Below are 16,137 nucleotides of genomic sequence, written 5' to 3'. Positions count from 1 at the left end.
CCTTCCATCATGATGGAGAGACCCTTGGGCCAAACCCAAGTGGCAATGTGACCCTGCGCACTAGCTTGCAGCACCACTCAAATGGAGGGCCCAGGGCAAAATGTCCCTTTCACCCTCCCTTCCCCGGAGGCCTTGCCAATTGGCCTTCTCTATTCCAGTCATTGTTTTATATACCTCTGCCACGTGCTTTCTTATTTGTCTCTATGTAATGGTCTGTCTACCTCTAAATAGGGCTATTATTTTCAGTCTCCCTCATATGGAAATCTTTTCATGATGCCAATCATTTTTATCTCCTTTTCCATTTTTCCTGTATCTCTTTAGAAATGGGATGACCAGGATTGAATGGTGGACTCCAGATGTGAGTTTACTATTGATATGTATAATGGCGCTACCATATTTTTAGTATTACTTTAAATGCAGTTATTTGTATAGTCTAATGTTGCTTTCTGACCTCCACTTGAAATAATGATTTCATTGAGCCATCCACAGTGACACATTGTTTTCTTTCCTGGTTGATTCTAGTTTATTTAGAACCCATTGATCATAGAATCAGAGAATCATAGAATATCAGGGTTGGAAGGGACCTCCGGAGGTCATCTAGTCCAACCCCCTGCTCAAAGCAGGACCAATCCCCAACTAAATCATCCCAGCCAGGGCTTTGTCAAGCCTGACCTTAAAAACTTCTAAGGAAGGAGTTTCCACCACCTCCCTAGGTAACGCATTCCAGTGTTTCACCACTCTCCTAGTGAAAAAGTTTTTCCTAATATCCAACCTAAACCTCCCCCACTGCAACTTGAGACCATTACTCCTCGTTCTGTCATCTGCTACCACTGAGAACAGTCTAGATCCATCCTCTTTGGAACCCCCTTTCAGGTAGTTGAAAGCAGCTATCAAATCCCCCCTCATTCTTCTCTTCCGCAGATTAAACAATCCCAGTTCCCTCAGCCTCTCCTCATAAGTCATGTGTTCCAGTCCCCTAATCATTTTTGTTGCCCTCTGCTGGACATTTTCCAATTTTTCCACATCCTTCTTATAGTGTGGGGCCCAAAACTGGATACAGTACTCCAGATGAGGCCTCACCAATGTCGAATAAAGGGGAATGATCACGTCCCTCGATCTGCTAGCAATGCCCCTACATATACATCCCAAAATGCCATTGGCCTTCTTGGCAACAAGGGCACACTGTTGACTCATATCCAGCTTCTCGTCCACTGTAACCCCTAGGTCCTTTTCTGCAGAACTGCTGCCGAGCCATTCGGTCCCTAGTCTGTAGCGGTGCATGGGATTCTTCCGTCCTAAGTGCAGGACTCTGCCCTTGTCCTTGTTGAACTTCATCAGATTGATGTATTAGAGTAGTTCATATTATTTATTCCAAGGTGTATTACCGCCACTGTTCTGCCTATTTGTTCAGCTATGTTTGGTACCTGTGGAATTCTTAACAAACTTCTCTAGTCCTGACTATCCAGAATAATTCTCAGTCTTTTGCAGATTTTACCCCTTTTTCTTGTGAAAAATGTTGACTGAGAGTCTTGGAGACTGAATTCCTCCATGTATCCACAGAATAGGTGTAGTGCAGGCAGTGGCATTCCAAGTCAAACCACAGCATAGAGTGTTTCAGTCCTTGATTGGAGGGAGAGGACATCTAGCTATGAGAAAGTAGGTCAGTCATCATACCCTCTCAATCAGTCTTTCTAAGTCTGCTGGGTATGAGGAATTACATTTTGGAATAGAGCTGCAACAAATAAACAACAGAAGAAGATGAGTAGTGGAAGCCTAATCACTAGAATCATTTAAAACTCAGATGGATAAAGTAGGAAGTAATATACCATAGGGGAGAGTCTTCATTGAGATGATCATGGACTAGACCCAATGGATTTAGCTACACTGATGTAAATCTGTAATAACTCCATTAACAGTAGTAGAGTTACTCAGGTTATACACAGGTGTAACTGAGGTTGTAATCCAGCACTGTAGGTCTAAGTCGTCTGTGATCTCTGAGATACTGTGCTACAATACAATTTGATTAACAGAGTAAAATATACCAGAGATCTGCCATTTAATTTGTGAGAAGAAAGTGAAACTAATCTGTCAGCTTCTTGTGCATCTCAGTTGTATAGGGTTGGAAAGATTGAAACACCTGCAAAAACAGAGTGCTCCATACATTTTAGGATAAGATGTTCAAAAGCATTCAGTGTTGACCTAACTCTACTGTTCCTGAGGTAGTTGTTAAAACTAATAGCCCAGCAGATTAGGTTATTTTCTAAGTATTTTTTCTAGATTGCTTTGAATATGTTCTCCTTTATCATCATAATCATCATCATGACAAGATGCAAGGACCCTATCTGGACACTAGCAAGCAAACTACTGTTACTCTCACATAGGTTTTCAGGGAGAGGGAGCTCAGAAGGCCCAGAAGCAATAAGAACAATTAGGTACTCAGGTGGGAGGCAGGAAGGTTCATAAGAACAACTGCCTATAGGTGTTAAAGAAGGTCACTGCAAAGGAGGGAGCTCACAGATGATGATAGCTGTGGGTGTTGATGTTGTGGTGGTGATGTTGCACTTTGGTGTGATGTGACGTAACACAGAAAAGAGATATCACTAGGTAGAAGGCAAAGGTAGGATGAAAGAGTTTTGCAACATCATCAGGGAAAGATTCAGAAATGCATTCTGAGCTGCATCCTTAGCCTTTCAGGGACTAAAAGCCTTGAGGGAAGGGCCGGTCAACCTGAAGACTGTTTTCTTTGTCACCTCAGGTGAATGATGATGCCCTTTTTATCTGTATATATTAGTATTCCTCTTGGCATCCTCGGATTCTTATTTTGATCTTCCTTAATCCATGTGAGGTGGTAGTGGAGTGTCTGAGTGGCCAAGTGAAGTGAATTTCAAGTTTTGATTACATTAGATTACATCTTGAGTTGGCCTCAGAGGAAGAATCCACTGCCTTGTGTTCAAAATAATGTACTGACTGATCTGAATGAGATCAGCAATATAAACAAATTGCAGGTTGAGAGTGACTTTATGGCCAATTACCTGTGTGAAGTACTTTGACTCTGACAAAGTACTGTTCCTTGACTGACGCTGTCAGCCATAGGTATAAGCAGACCTTGAAGGTTTGAATCATGCTGTTTTCTACAAGACCACAAATGCTAGATTGGCTTTAGGCTGCAGATAGAGATCTGGGGTTGAAAGGCACAGTGGTGTGGCTCTTTGGTGGATATATTTTTAGCTTGAAAGTGGCAATCCACTCTGCAAAAAAGTATCAGGACACTAATCTTTCACTGCTCCAGACTCAGTATGGCTGTATGGGTGAGCAAACTATTGCATATCTATTGATTATATGAAATAAATATGTGGTTTCAGCCATAATTAATCAAGACTAAAAGAGTCTTGGAGGAGAATCATCCAAGCACGATATATGTTTGCATCATTGAAAATAATTAAAGTGTGAAGACAGTCAGAAAAGCAACTGTACAAGTGACTTCACAAGGTTCCATGTTTGTTTTTTATGAGTGATGATTCCAGATTGGTTGCCTCATTTTACAAGTCAAAAGGATGCTTTAGTCTGCACCAAGGGGGTGTTAATGTTAGTCCTCACTAGTGTGTCCTGCACTTACCGGCCCACGTGGACCCTCCTGCCATCCACTAGAACAGCAGTTCTCAAACTGTGTGTTGGGACCCCGGTTGAATGGGGTCACCAGGGCTGGCGTTAGACTTGCCGGGGCCAAAGACAAAGCCCACGCCCCACCGCTCAGGGCCAAAGCTGAAGCCCGAGGGCTTCAGCCCTGGGTGGCAGGGCTCAGGTTACAGACCTCCAGCCTGGGTCTGAAGCCCTTGAGCTTCAACCCTCCTTCCCAGGGTGGTGGGACTTGGATGGGCTCAAGCTTTGGTCCTCACTCCTGGGGTCATGTAGTAATTTTTGTTGTCAGATGTGGGTCACGGTGCAATGAAGTTTGAGAATTCCTGCACTAGAAGTTCCTTAGTTTACACAAAGGCAGACTTTTTGAAACAGGACTACATTGGCATGCACTGGGGAACTTTTAGGGTCCACACAGGCCAGTCAGTACATGACAGGCTCATGCAGACTAGCATTTACACCTCTCTGGTGTGGCCTGAAGTAACGTGTAAACAAGCTCTTAGTCACTGGACCCTAAGTGACTTGCCCAAAGTCACACAGGGTGTCTGTGTCTGAGCTGGGATTTGAGCACGTCTTCTGAGTCCCTATATAATGTTTTAGTCTTAGCCCTTGTCTACACTACAAAATTAAGTCAACTTTATCTAATTTGATCTCAAGCCCCCGAATTAATGAAGTCGACTGTGATGTCCCGCGACCCACAAGACTCCAAGGTTAAAAATATTTCCTGGCTCTCGGGGAGAATGGATCCACCGCTCGCCTGCCTCCCATTCTCCTTCTCCTCCTCTTCCTTATCCACCATATCATCCTCCTTGTTGTCCCTAGACTCACACATCTGTGAGGTGTCCATGTTGCTTGTGGGGGTCATGCCCGAGAATCGCATGCAGCTCGTTGTAGAACTGGCATGTGTAGGGTTCAGCACCAAAACAACTGTTCGCCTCCCTTGCCTTCTGGTACGCTTGGCAAAGTTCTTTTATTTTCACATGGCACTGCTGTGTCTCTCTCTTGTAGCCCTTCTCCCTCATTCCATGAGCGATCTTTGCATAGATGTCAGCGTTTCTTCTGCTGGATTGGAGCTCTGCCTGTACAGTCTCTTCTCCCCACACAGCGATGAGATCCATCACCTCCTGTGCAGACCAGGCCGGAGCACATTTGGGGCATGTAGTCTCCATGATCAGCTGTGCTCAAGCTGGCATGCTCCCAATGCTGATCAAACAGGAAATGGGAAATCAAAAACTCCTGGGGCTTTAGCAGGGGAGGGGCTGTTTCCTGTGTACCTGCTGCAGTGCAGCAGAGTTGAGAATGATCTCCAGAGCAGTCACAGATGAGCATTGTGGGACACCACCTGGAGGCCAATTAAGTTGAATTACAAAACGCTGCATCTATACTACCTCGCCGTCGGCCCATGAAAATCAAACTAAGCCCTGCAGAGGTGGATTACAGAAGTCAACATCAGAGGCAACTTAGGTTGACATAAAGGACCCAGTAGTGTAGACCCATACATTAACAGGTCGACTTAAGGCAGCTTCCTTTGACCTAGTTCTAGTGTAGACCAGGCCTTAATAACACACAGTGCACAGATACATTGAGTAAGAAAGGGCCATTTTTACAGTGAGAGACAAGGTGGGTGAGGTAATAACTTTTATTGGAGCCTCTTCTGTTGGTGAAAGAGATGAGACACAGACCCTGTTTCTTCCACCAACGGGAGTTGGTCCAATAAAAGATATTGTCTGTCCCACCTGGTCTCTCTAATGTCCTGGTACCAACACAGCTACGACAATATGGCAAACAACATTTTTACATTGACATATTATACCTATAATTCCACTTTAAAAAACCAGTGTGTCATACTATTTTTGGCTCATTGCTTTTTTAGGAAGAGAAGGGGATTAATGGTTGAAATGATCTTTCATTTACATATCCCCTTTAATCTGTAAATGTTTTTCAAACTATATGGAAAGGTTACTTAATCTACCATTGAAAAGTAATTACTTCTGGAGCTGGAAGGCAGCAACTGTTGAGTAGCTCAAAGCTGAAAATGAAGAGGTTGCTCACCCCTGGTACTAGTCTAGTCCAAACCTGGTTACCTAGTGAAATAAAGTGGCAATTTCCAGAAGGAAACAAGTTCATTTTTTTTTAAAAAGGGCATACTTTTTTGGTAAGGGAAGTGAAAATTTGAAAGTATCATCCCCTAGCATTACACCCCCAGCATTACAATTCTTTAACTTCCATTATCTATCATACAGTGAAACCGTTGATAAGTGAGGAATATCTGGCATAAATATATAGAATACAATTACTGAACTGTTCATCAATTTCTGCAGATTGTATTTGAACTGAAACCCTCTTTTAAGTGAAGAGAAAATAAAGGAATGAACTTGATAAAGCTGAATGAAAGCCCAGGCACCAAAGAATGAAATAATCATAATTAGATCTCTTAAATAAATTGACTAAATAAACAAATCTGCTTGGTGTCACTGTGCAGAGCACGTTATCTATAATGAATGTCGTCCTGATAAAAGAACAATTAAACCCAATTAAGTAATGCATGCACTGTATACCAAGGCTTTATGGCCATTACTGGTAAACAGAATAGGGAAGACCAGAGCAAATCCTGATCCTGTTGACTTCAGTGGCAAAACTCCTGGAGCTGGTCTCAAGGAACCAGTTTATAAGAGTCATTTGGTCTAAATCCAGGCAGGTGACAGCCCTAGTCTTGATTCTGCTCTGTGTACTGCCATTTTCCTCCATTCCATTGAATGGAAATATGATGATGTTCAATGGTAAAGCCACCAGACGATTCACTAATTGTGAACTGAAGTACAATGGGGACTCTAGAAGGTCCAAAAGTTCTGGTGGACAGTCTCAAAGCACCTGGTAGAAAGCTCATGCTCAAATAAATTGGTTAGTCTCTAAGGTGCCACAAGTACTCCTTTTCTTTTTGCGAATACAGACTAACACGGCTGTTACTCTGAAATCTGGATACAGAATATGTTGCACTCACAGATTTTCATCTGCATGTATGCTGGATAAGCATAGGAAACGATTTCTAAGGTAGTGTTTTCTCTGTAGCCCAATTTTTGTATTGCATTATTGGTCTAAGGACTCTAGTCCCTCCTGGTTAAATCATCTGCTAGAATCTACACTTCTGTCCCTTGGAAGAGATGATAACTCTGTACGTTAGTTGATTCCCAAATCATAAAACATTGGGGGTTTATTATATGAATATACTGAACTCTCAGGAAAACTGTGAAGAAAAATACAAGGTGCTCTTGTCCTCAGAGAACACAGTTGGCTTCTCATCCTGTATCATGAAACGCTGTGGCCAACGGGCACTCAGCACAGTTTGGTATAGGGAGAGGAGCCACAGAGGTGGCATTAAACCACTGTTTTGCTCTCCCAATCGTGGGGTCATCCAGGCACTGATCTGGTCCTCAGTGAAAATTAGCTGCTTTAATTTATACTGATAACCAAGGGCCCTAAGGGGCCATGATGATAGTGGCAGATCTCGAATGTGTAAGCAAGTCCTGACCAGGCCGCCTTTTCTATACAATATCTCTTATGTGAGTGGAAGGTGGGGTGGTGTAGCAGTGACTATGGTAGGTTTGTGTAGTTTTAGAAATTAAGGGACTGTAATCCTGACCATGGGTGTTGCCATACCAACTGTACCGAGACTAATCAATTAAGGTGGGCTATTATCGGCAGGAGAAATGAAAACTTTTGTAGTGATAATCAGGATGGCCCATTTCAAACAGTTGACAAGAAGGCGTGAGTAACAGTAGGGGGAAAATTAGCATGGGGAAATAGTTTTTACTTTGTGTAATGACCCATCCACTCCCAGTCTTTATTCAAGCCGAATTTAATGGTGTCCAGTTTGCAAATTAATTCCAATTCTGCAGTTTCTTGTTGGAGTCTGTTTTTGAAGTTTTTTTTGTTGGAAAATTGCAACTTTTAGGTCTGAAATGAGTGACCAGGGAGGTTGAAGTGTTCTCTGACTGGTTTTTGAGTGTTATAATTTTTGACATCTGATTTGTGTCCATTTATTCTTTTGCGTAGAGATTGTCTGGTTTGGCCAATGTACATGGCAGAGGGGCATTGACTGGGAGTGAATGGGTCATTACACAAAGTAAAAACTATTTCCCCATGCTAATTTTCCCCCTACTGTTACTCACACCTTCTTGTCAACTGTTTGAAATGGGCCATCCTAATTATCACTACAAAAGTTTTTTTTCTCCAGCTGATAATAGCCCACCTTAATTGATTAGTCTTGTTACAGTTGGTATGGCAACCCCCACTTTTTTCATGTTCTCTGTGTGTATATATATTCCTACTGTATTTTCCACTGCATGCATCTGATGAAGTGGGTTTTAGCCCACCAAAGCTTATGCCCAAATAAATTTGTTAGTCTCTAAGGTGCCACAAGTACTCCTCGTTTTTTTTTTTTTTTTGCTGGTATAGACTAACACGGGTACCACTCTGAAACCTGCCTAATAAATGTGCCCCAATGAACCGTTTTTATTAGTTCTCTGTAAACTGGGGAGATGGGGCCCTGCTGTAAATACAGAATTTTAAAATCACACTCTTCATCTTCATATTAAGAGAGGTGCCTTGATTGTAACCTCTTCAAGGCAGGGATTGTATGTTCCCATGTGTTTAATGGGTACCTAGCATATTGTGGGTGCTAGCACAATACAATTATAAGGAAAACAAACTGCTGACACTGAATTTGGCTAGTCTGATGGATGTAATCATGATCAAAAGTCCATTTGCAGAGCCTTTACTCCTATTAGTGACCATTTATTCCTGAGGGTAGCACCATCAAATTTAGGGGCTGGGGGGTATTCACATTAGAATTTAATGAGACTACTCATGTGAATATATGCTCTTTGGGGGAGCAAGGACTCCACAGTCTGACCCCAAATGCTTAGAATTTGCAAAAAGCTGTGGGCAGTACATCCTTGGCCTATTTCATTTTTGAAGTACTTATGTGACAGCTGCTGTCTTGGCCAACACACTGGGGATGAAACCAGAGCTGAAAGCATGAGTGGCTATAGCTTGAACTAAAGGGCCAAGGCTCTCTAGGTGGGAGCTGTAACCATTCATATCTGCTGTGGATTGGTGCAAAGTGGGACTTGTAACACACACTCACAGTGGGCTACACTTACTTTCATCATAGATTGAAAGGAGTCATGGAAGCTGACTCTTAAAGATGCCATATTTTTTCCTGTGAATAATTAAGGGCCTGATTTGCAAAATTACATGTGCAACTGTGTGCCTATTTTGCATGTGTGGTTACTGTAACTGCCTGTGCAAATAGGATATTTGTATGTGCCAGAGGCCAGGTAGATGTGTAGCTGATGATTTAAACATGTAAATACTCTATTGGGAATGCAATCACATTAATTACATGTGTAAATTAGGCACCCACTTCTGTGTTTCAGTTTGTTTATGTACCAAAGCTTGCTAAGGCATATAATAGTTTTTATGATCATTAGAGATGGGAAAACCACAGAAGGTTTGGAGGTTTGGTTTGTCTAAGTACCAAAACGTGTGGCTATTTATACAAATTATCCAATCCTCTTGAGGTTCTTCTGGTTCTTCCAGGGAGCCCAAACATAGTTCACATTTCTGTAGCTGGTCCTGCCTGGACTCCAGAATTGCAGAGGCATGTGGGGACGAAGTAATCCAAACTCTTTTGACGACCACAGAAAATATGGCTTAGGCTGGTGGTGACTTAACCTGATCTGATTTGCCCGCTGCGATGGCAGTAGCTATAAAACAACAATAGTTATATGGCTTACAATTTGTTACTGTAACATCTGAATTTTGTGAGCCTGTTGGGTTTCTTTCTGCATAGAGATTGTGTGAGTCTTCTGAGCTCCCTTATTCTCATCAACGCTGCTAGTAAGCTTCAGCTGCAGGATTGAATGAGTGGTGTCTTTGAGACCTGTGCTGCTAATTAGGCCATGGTTTTGCTAGGGTTGCAGTCTACACAGGTGAAGTGAATTTGGCTGCGTGCACTGGGTTTAGAGTTCGGTTCTTAAAGTACATTACTGGTTAAATGGTAATGAAACGAGAAGCTGTTTATCACCGGACACAAAACGGGTGTGTTTAACAATGTATCTCACGTGCTGATGTTTTGAACCGGAATGCCTTTTCAGCTGACAGAAAATGTGAGTTTTGTGCAGGGGTGGGGGAGTTCTTTTGTTGAAAGTGCTTAATGAGCTACGCTACAATTTTTTTCAATGCTAGGATTCTGCCAAACATCTGGCTGGGAAGTTGCCCTCGGCACGTGGAGCATGTGACCATCAAGCTAAAACACGAATTGGGTGTTACGGCTGTAATGAACTTCCAGACCGAGTGGGATGTTGTTCAGAATTCCTGGGGCTGTAACCGCTATCCAGAACCCATGAGCCCAGAGGTGCTTATGAAACTGTATAAAGAGGAAGGTCTCGCTTATGTCTGGATGCCAACCCCAGACATGAGCACTGAAGGTAATGTTCAGACCTGTCTTACAACTGGATAAATAATAGCAAAACCTCTCAATGACATGATGACATTGCTTTAGTGTTGTTGTTTTCTGAATAACTTTTGTTTATTATTACTGTAATTGTAATTGGTAACTTTGCTGTGTTGTCCCTAATGAATTCTGTACACTTTGTCATATGCAGAGAGGTCATCCAAACGATTTCTGATCTATATCTTCCTCTCTCGGTATATCCCCATCCCCTCCGAAAATTGGTGACTGTTTGAAAACCTTTTCTTTCAGCACTGATTTAGTGAGAATGCAAATTCATCAGGTTGATGACCATTGGCTTGCACATCAAGAAAATGAAATTGCCATAACTGCTGGTTTTAACCAAATAAGCAGTGCTAGGTAACCTACTCTGGTTCCCTTAGTACACCACTCTCTTTGCAGTTGTGTGCCAGTCTATTGAGCCACTGTATTGTCACATATAATAATTTGTAATCATATAGGATACGCATAGCACGCCAAATTGTAACGTAAATTAGGATATGTTATTTGGCTGTTACAATCCTTGGTACATTGATTAAAAAATAGATTAAGTGATAAGAAACCATGGATAAGCAGGAGGTTGGAAAACTTGAGTGGTTTGCAATACTGGAAAATATATAGGATAATTTTTAATTATAGTGAAATATTGGTGTCACAGAGAGAGAACTGTCATGTCAGTTATATGCATCAAGAGAGGCAGGAGACTTGGAAGAAAAATGAAATAAAAAATATGGATTGGCTTTGTGTTAATGATCAGCTATGCCAGGGGGAAGAGCGAGGGTTTGATTCTTGCAGTCTCACTCCTTGGACTGATAGGGACTGGGATTTCTCAACCCTTGAGGGGAAAAGATTGTTTTGCATTGCATAACCATGTGCTTGATAGAAATTAAAGGGCAATGTTGATGAGTTTCAAAGGAAATCCCATCTAGTCCTCCTTGCCTAAAGACCTAGTGACCCTCAACAGAGGGCTATAGGAGATGCCAGCATATGCACATAATTGAAGAAAATGGGTCATGAGAAGCTCATGGTTCCAGCAGTACCAAATCCACCCCCTCCCCCGCCCGCATACACTCTAATTTGCCAGTAGAAGTTTTGCCATTTATAGGCCCTAAAAACATATAAGTAGAGAGAGGTGTGTGATTAGGAGGATTTCTTTGTTACTTAATGTTCAGAATTGAACATGATATGAAAGGTATGTCTGTGCTCTACACAGAATGTTCCAATAGATTGCTAATGTACTATGATGGCAAAATATAGCATTTTCATAGGAGAGACTTGGGAAGGCTTAATTTACCGCAGCTGCTAATTTTGCACATTTCTAAAATTGAGACTGAGACATGGGTTTATGGAGATGCTCTTGTCCCCATCGTTTTGGATAAAATGTGAAGTGTTCTTTCCATATTCTTGTTTTAAATTGGAAATATAAGAATACATTTATAGGTCAGTTAAAAGTTGATTTTTGCGGGGAGGAAACAGTGTTCAGATTAAATACTATACAGCCTCCATATCTGAACTGATGACAAACACCATCTTTGGCACTGAATTCAATTTGACAATGAATTAATTGAATACATTAATTAAAGTATATTTCATCTAAAGTAACCCTACTATTACATAAATCAAGTTAGTACCTATTTTCCTTATGCCTCTGTGGACCGATTCTGCCTCTAAATTGGTTGAAACATTTATACTTCTCATATAAGTTGCTATTTTTTTTTATTATTCTTTGTATGAGACATGAAATGAAAGAGAATCTGGATGGCTTCGCAAACACTGTATGACTAAAGCATTTCACTTCTGGCTCCACTGTTTTAACATAATCTATGGTGGTCTGTGAAATAAAATTGGTTGTCTCAACTCAGTCTGTATGGGACAGTGGGCCATATAAAAGTAATCTTTGGTGGTTCACAACCAGGGTATGTATATCTCTGTGGGTATGCAGAGGTCTTCCAGGGGGTACTCAACTCATCTAGATCAGTGTTTCTCAACCTGGGGGTTGCAACCCCCAGGGGGGCACGGGACAGGTATGGGGGTGGTGCAGGTGCAGGGCCAGCATTAGGGAGGTGGCAAACAAGGCAATTGCCTGGGGTTCCAGGCCACAGGGGGCCCCCACAAAGCTAAGTTACCTGCATCAGCCCGGGGTGGTGGGGCTCGGGCTTCAGACAAGGCTCACAAATGAAGATCAGGCGCAAGTATCACACTGAAATGTAAGTACAATATTTATATTCCAATCAATTTATTTTATAATTATATGGTAAAATGAGAAAGTAAGCAATTTTTCAGTAATAGTGTGCTGTGCCACTTCTGTATTTTTGTCTGATTTTGTAAGCAAGTAGTTTTTAAGTGAGGTGAAACTTGGGGTACGCAAGACAAATCAGACTCCTAAAAGGGATACAGTAGTCTAGAAAGGTTGAGAACCACTGATTTATTACACACATTTTAGTGCAGATCACCATTTGTTGCCAAATAGGTCCTGGATCCAAGTTATGTGGACTTTCGTATTACCTGGAACTATTACTTAGCAAAATGTGAGGGTTGAAGGTCATTTGGGAAAACTGACACTACAGTTTCACATGTAGGCCAGATTTTTAGGAAGTGCTTCGCATCTACCCTTTTAAAATTGAGCCTTTGTAAGGTATCTCAATGTGGACATCCAAAATCACTATTCACTTTTGGAAATCTTAGGCCTAGCCTGTGCAAAAGAGTACTTAATTTCTGACAGTCCAGAAAACCTATGTAGACATTTATATTCTCTTACCAGAGAAAGAAGAGAAACTAGCTTTAATAGATTTCTCTTTGCCTGCCACTATGACTTCACAGTACAGCAGAATAGAGAAACATATTGTTAACAGTGATCCTCCCTTTCTTGTGTTCATGGGAATGTGCCTTGTTTTTAATCCTAGGAAGAATACAGATGTTGCCTCAGGCTGTCTGTCTCCTGCACGGGCTGCTAGAGAATGGACATATCGTCTACGTGCATTGCAATGCTGGTGTGGGCAGGTCCACAGCCGCCATCTGTGGCTGGTTAAAGTATGTGATGGGATGGAACCTGAGGAAAGTGCAGTACTTTGTGGCCTCCAGGAGACCAGCTGTCTACATAGATGAGGAAGCTCTGGTTCGTGCCGAAGATGATTTCTATCAGAAATTTGGGCCTCTTCGCTGCTCATGCAAACCTTAGTGGTTGAAAAGCTGATTGGAGGAGGGGAGAGATTCATCACAGAGTTGCCAACCCCAAGCATTCAAAATTCATAAGTCAGGCCCCCCAAATTCGTGTGTGAGTGAGAGAGAGAGTGTGTGGGAAATCATGAGCTTTAAAAACAATAATTAATTTAGTTGATTTTTATTTGCCTTCTGTTTTTTAGCCTTTGGGGTTCTTGTTTTCAAACTTTTCACTGCAACCAGGAGGGCTAGGAACTTACTTTGCAAAGTGGAAGGTGAGATACTCATGTGACTCCAGGAGCTGGGACAAATATCACAAGATACAGCCATGCAAGATGGCAAGACTGTGGTAAGAAGAAGGTGGAGCAATTCAGAAGTGCTATATAAAGAAATAAAAGTCAACAGTGTGGTTTTTGGTTTTTTTCTGGCTTGGGTAGTCAGGGTTGTTTGACCATTTCAGGTAGAGCCTTCTGTTTTGGTGTGTTTACAAAGACGTTTATAATGAAATGGTCTGACTGAGAAAAAGAAGAAGGAAATTGATTTTTGCAGTTCTGTTTTTGTAACAAACAGCAAGTTAAATTCAATTAATTAGGCAAGAGCTGCCCTTTCTCTCTCGTTTAGGTTTATAGTTAATGTCATTTAGTTAAATTTACTGCTGTACTTTGTTATGGTGCTGAGTGTACTCTAGATGCTGTGCATAAAGGTGGGGAAAAGTTCCACTTATACATATTTAATCTACTGCAAGGCAGAACTCCTGGTTTATTAGATTATCCTAGATTGTAAGATTTCTGGTGCAGGAACTGTTTTTGTTTTCCTTGTCTGTACAGTGCCTAACACTGCCACAATCCTTGATTAGGGCCTCTTGGTGCCTCGGCAAGATAAATAACAATAAAGAAAATTGAGTTAAAGCAGAAGATATGGGAGCTGGCCTGGTGAGCCTATATGCAGGCTCTTGCCCAGTTTAGAGTCCCCAGGTGCAGTGTCCATCTCATTCCCCTATTTGGCGTTGCCTGGAAGTTCTGCAATACCAGCTGTCTCTTGCTCCTGTGGAAGACAAGTGCTTCCACTGCTGCTCAGACATTGCTGTCCCATTAGCTAAAACTGGGAAGGACACCACTAGGCTCCAGAGTCCAAACATGCCCCACTCAGCCAAAAATAGGTGCTGCAACTCATGACCTTGAGGGGAGGAAGTGGAGAAATTCCTCCACTGAGGGTCTGATTGGGTGGGAGAGTTGCTTGTTGAGGACACAAAAATTAAGAAACTAATTTCTAGAGGCAGATGGCTGAGCTAAATCCCTTTTCCAGTTATTTTTAGAAAAACGATTTGTCTATATAGAGATTTATTCCATGATAAAGAGGTGTTGAGAGACACATGTGACCTTAATTATAAGGAAATCCTACCACTGGAGACTTGTTAGCGATCTCACTGTTACAATATGCTGGGCACTGTTCACGGAGAATGTCCATCATAATATATTTTGCTTTATCTTCTACCCCTCAGATGCCCTCAGATGTGAAGAAGCCACTGGAAGTTATTTTAAATGTATGTATTTGATCATCACTTTATTTCAGATTTTTGTTTTGAAATAATGTATGTCACCAGTTAGATACAGGATGAAACTATAGCCCAATGTTAAATAAAAGCCTTATGACACTTCCATAAGTTTTGCTCACATGTTTGTTATTTGTACTTAAGAGCGGACAGTAGCCATTGGAACCATAATTGTTTATTTCTAGTCTCCCGTGGTCTGACTGGAACAAGAATGGGTTTTCTATCTATGTGCCTGACCTTGTGAACTAAAGGGTGTTGATGATGCCCATCCTACTCAAGGAGCACAAGAGTATGCCATAATGCAACTCAGCTAGGGGCATACGCTTAAGGCTAGAATGTGACTTTAGGCACAGCCCTGGGGAGACACCGTATTGCAGTAACTCATACCTGATTCCTAATTCCTCCTCTTCTTCTCATTTGCTCTTAGGAGGTAGTTATTTGCCACTGGCCTATACCAGCAGTAAATTACAACCTACCCATGCTGGCTTAGCTATGGTGTCCAGTGAGTAAGAGAAGTGGGTCAATTCTTTGCTGCTCCCCCACCCATTCTCTACCTCTTGCTGACCCAGGCAAGTATTTTTAAATACTGATGAGACACTCACATGCAGTAGTGATGGGGACATATAGTAGGTGGATTATGTAAATAGATTAGATAGATGAAACCAGCCTGCCAAAAATGTACTAGTAAATGGCACGAAGAGTTCCCCGGGGTTGTAGACCCACAGTACATAATCTGTAACATACCCAGTTGTCATATTGTCCCCAGAGCACTGATTCCTGCCTCCTTATTGAAAGGCACTCTACTAGGTAACACTAATTGAAAGTCCTGCCTGTCAAATGCAATTAGTAAGCACCAGACATTTAAATAATAAAGAGCCCATTGCAAAAGGCTACAGCAACAAGAAAGCAAAGGTTTCAAAATATTCCATTTTCCCAGCTGCATAATGACATGATAAGCCTGTATCTAATGCTTACCTATTAAAATTCTAATTTGAAATGTGTTCTTGTGCTGATTGGATCATCGGCCATTTCCACAACTAAACTGTTTATGCAATTTGGGTGAAAGGATGAGGGCATTGCTGCTGTTAATATGCTTGTATATTTCCTCTTGATAGTAACACCTTTATGGCTAGACTATATTTAGAAGAGAATAACTCCTAAGAAGGGAATTAAGAATTGATAAACTGCAGTAGTTATTTTAAAGTGGGCAAAATAAATCAAAGTAGTGTACAAGGACAAAGAGGGAAAACCAATGCAAAAGCTCATATAGGCCATC

General features: G+C 41.6%; 1 protein-coding gene across 2 annotated transcripts in view; it reads left to right on the top strand.

Moving 5' to 3' along the window:
• EPM2A (EPM2A glucan phosphatase, laforin) overlaps window positions 1–14,972 on the top strand; it is a 50,711-nt gene extending 35,739 nt beyond the window's left edge. For both annotated transcript variants that reach the window (XM_073337536.1, XM_073337537.1), the window contains exons 3-4: window positions 9,886–10,127; window positions 13,054–14,972. In XM_073337536.1, the coding sequence (XP_073193637.1) occupies window positions 9,886–10,127; window positions 13,054–13,328 (517 nt within the window). In that variant the 3' untranslated portion in view covers window positions 13,329–14,972. The remainder of the gene's footprint in view (window positions 1–9,885; window positions 10,128–13,053) is intronic.
• Window positions 14,973–16,137: the final 1,165 nt, after the last annotated feature.

Source organism: Lepidochelys kempii, chromosome 3 (genome assembly GCF_965140265.1).
Source record: "Lepidochelys kempii isolate rLepKem1 chromosome 3, rLepKem1.hap2, whole genome shotgun sequence".
NCBI lineage: Eukaryota > Metazoa > Chordata > Testudines > Cheloniidae > Lepidochelys > Lepidochelys kempii.
This window is presented reverse-complemented; position numbering and strand designations above follow the sequence as displayed.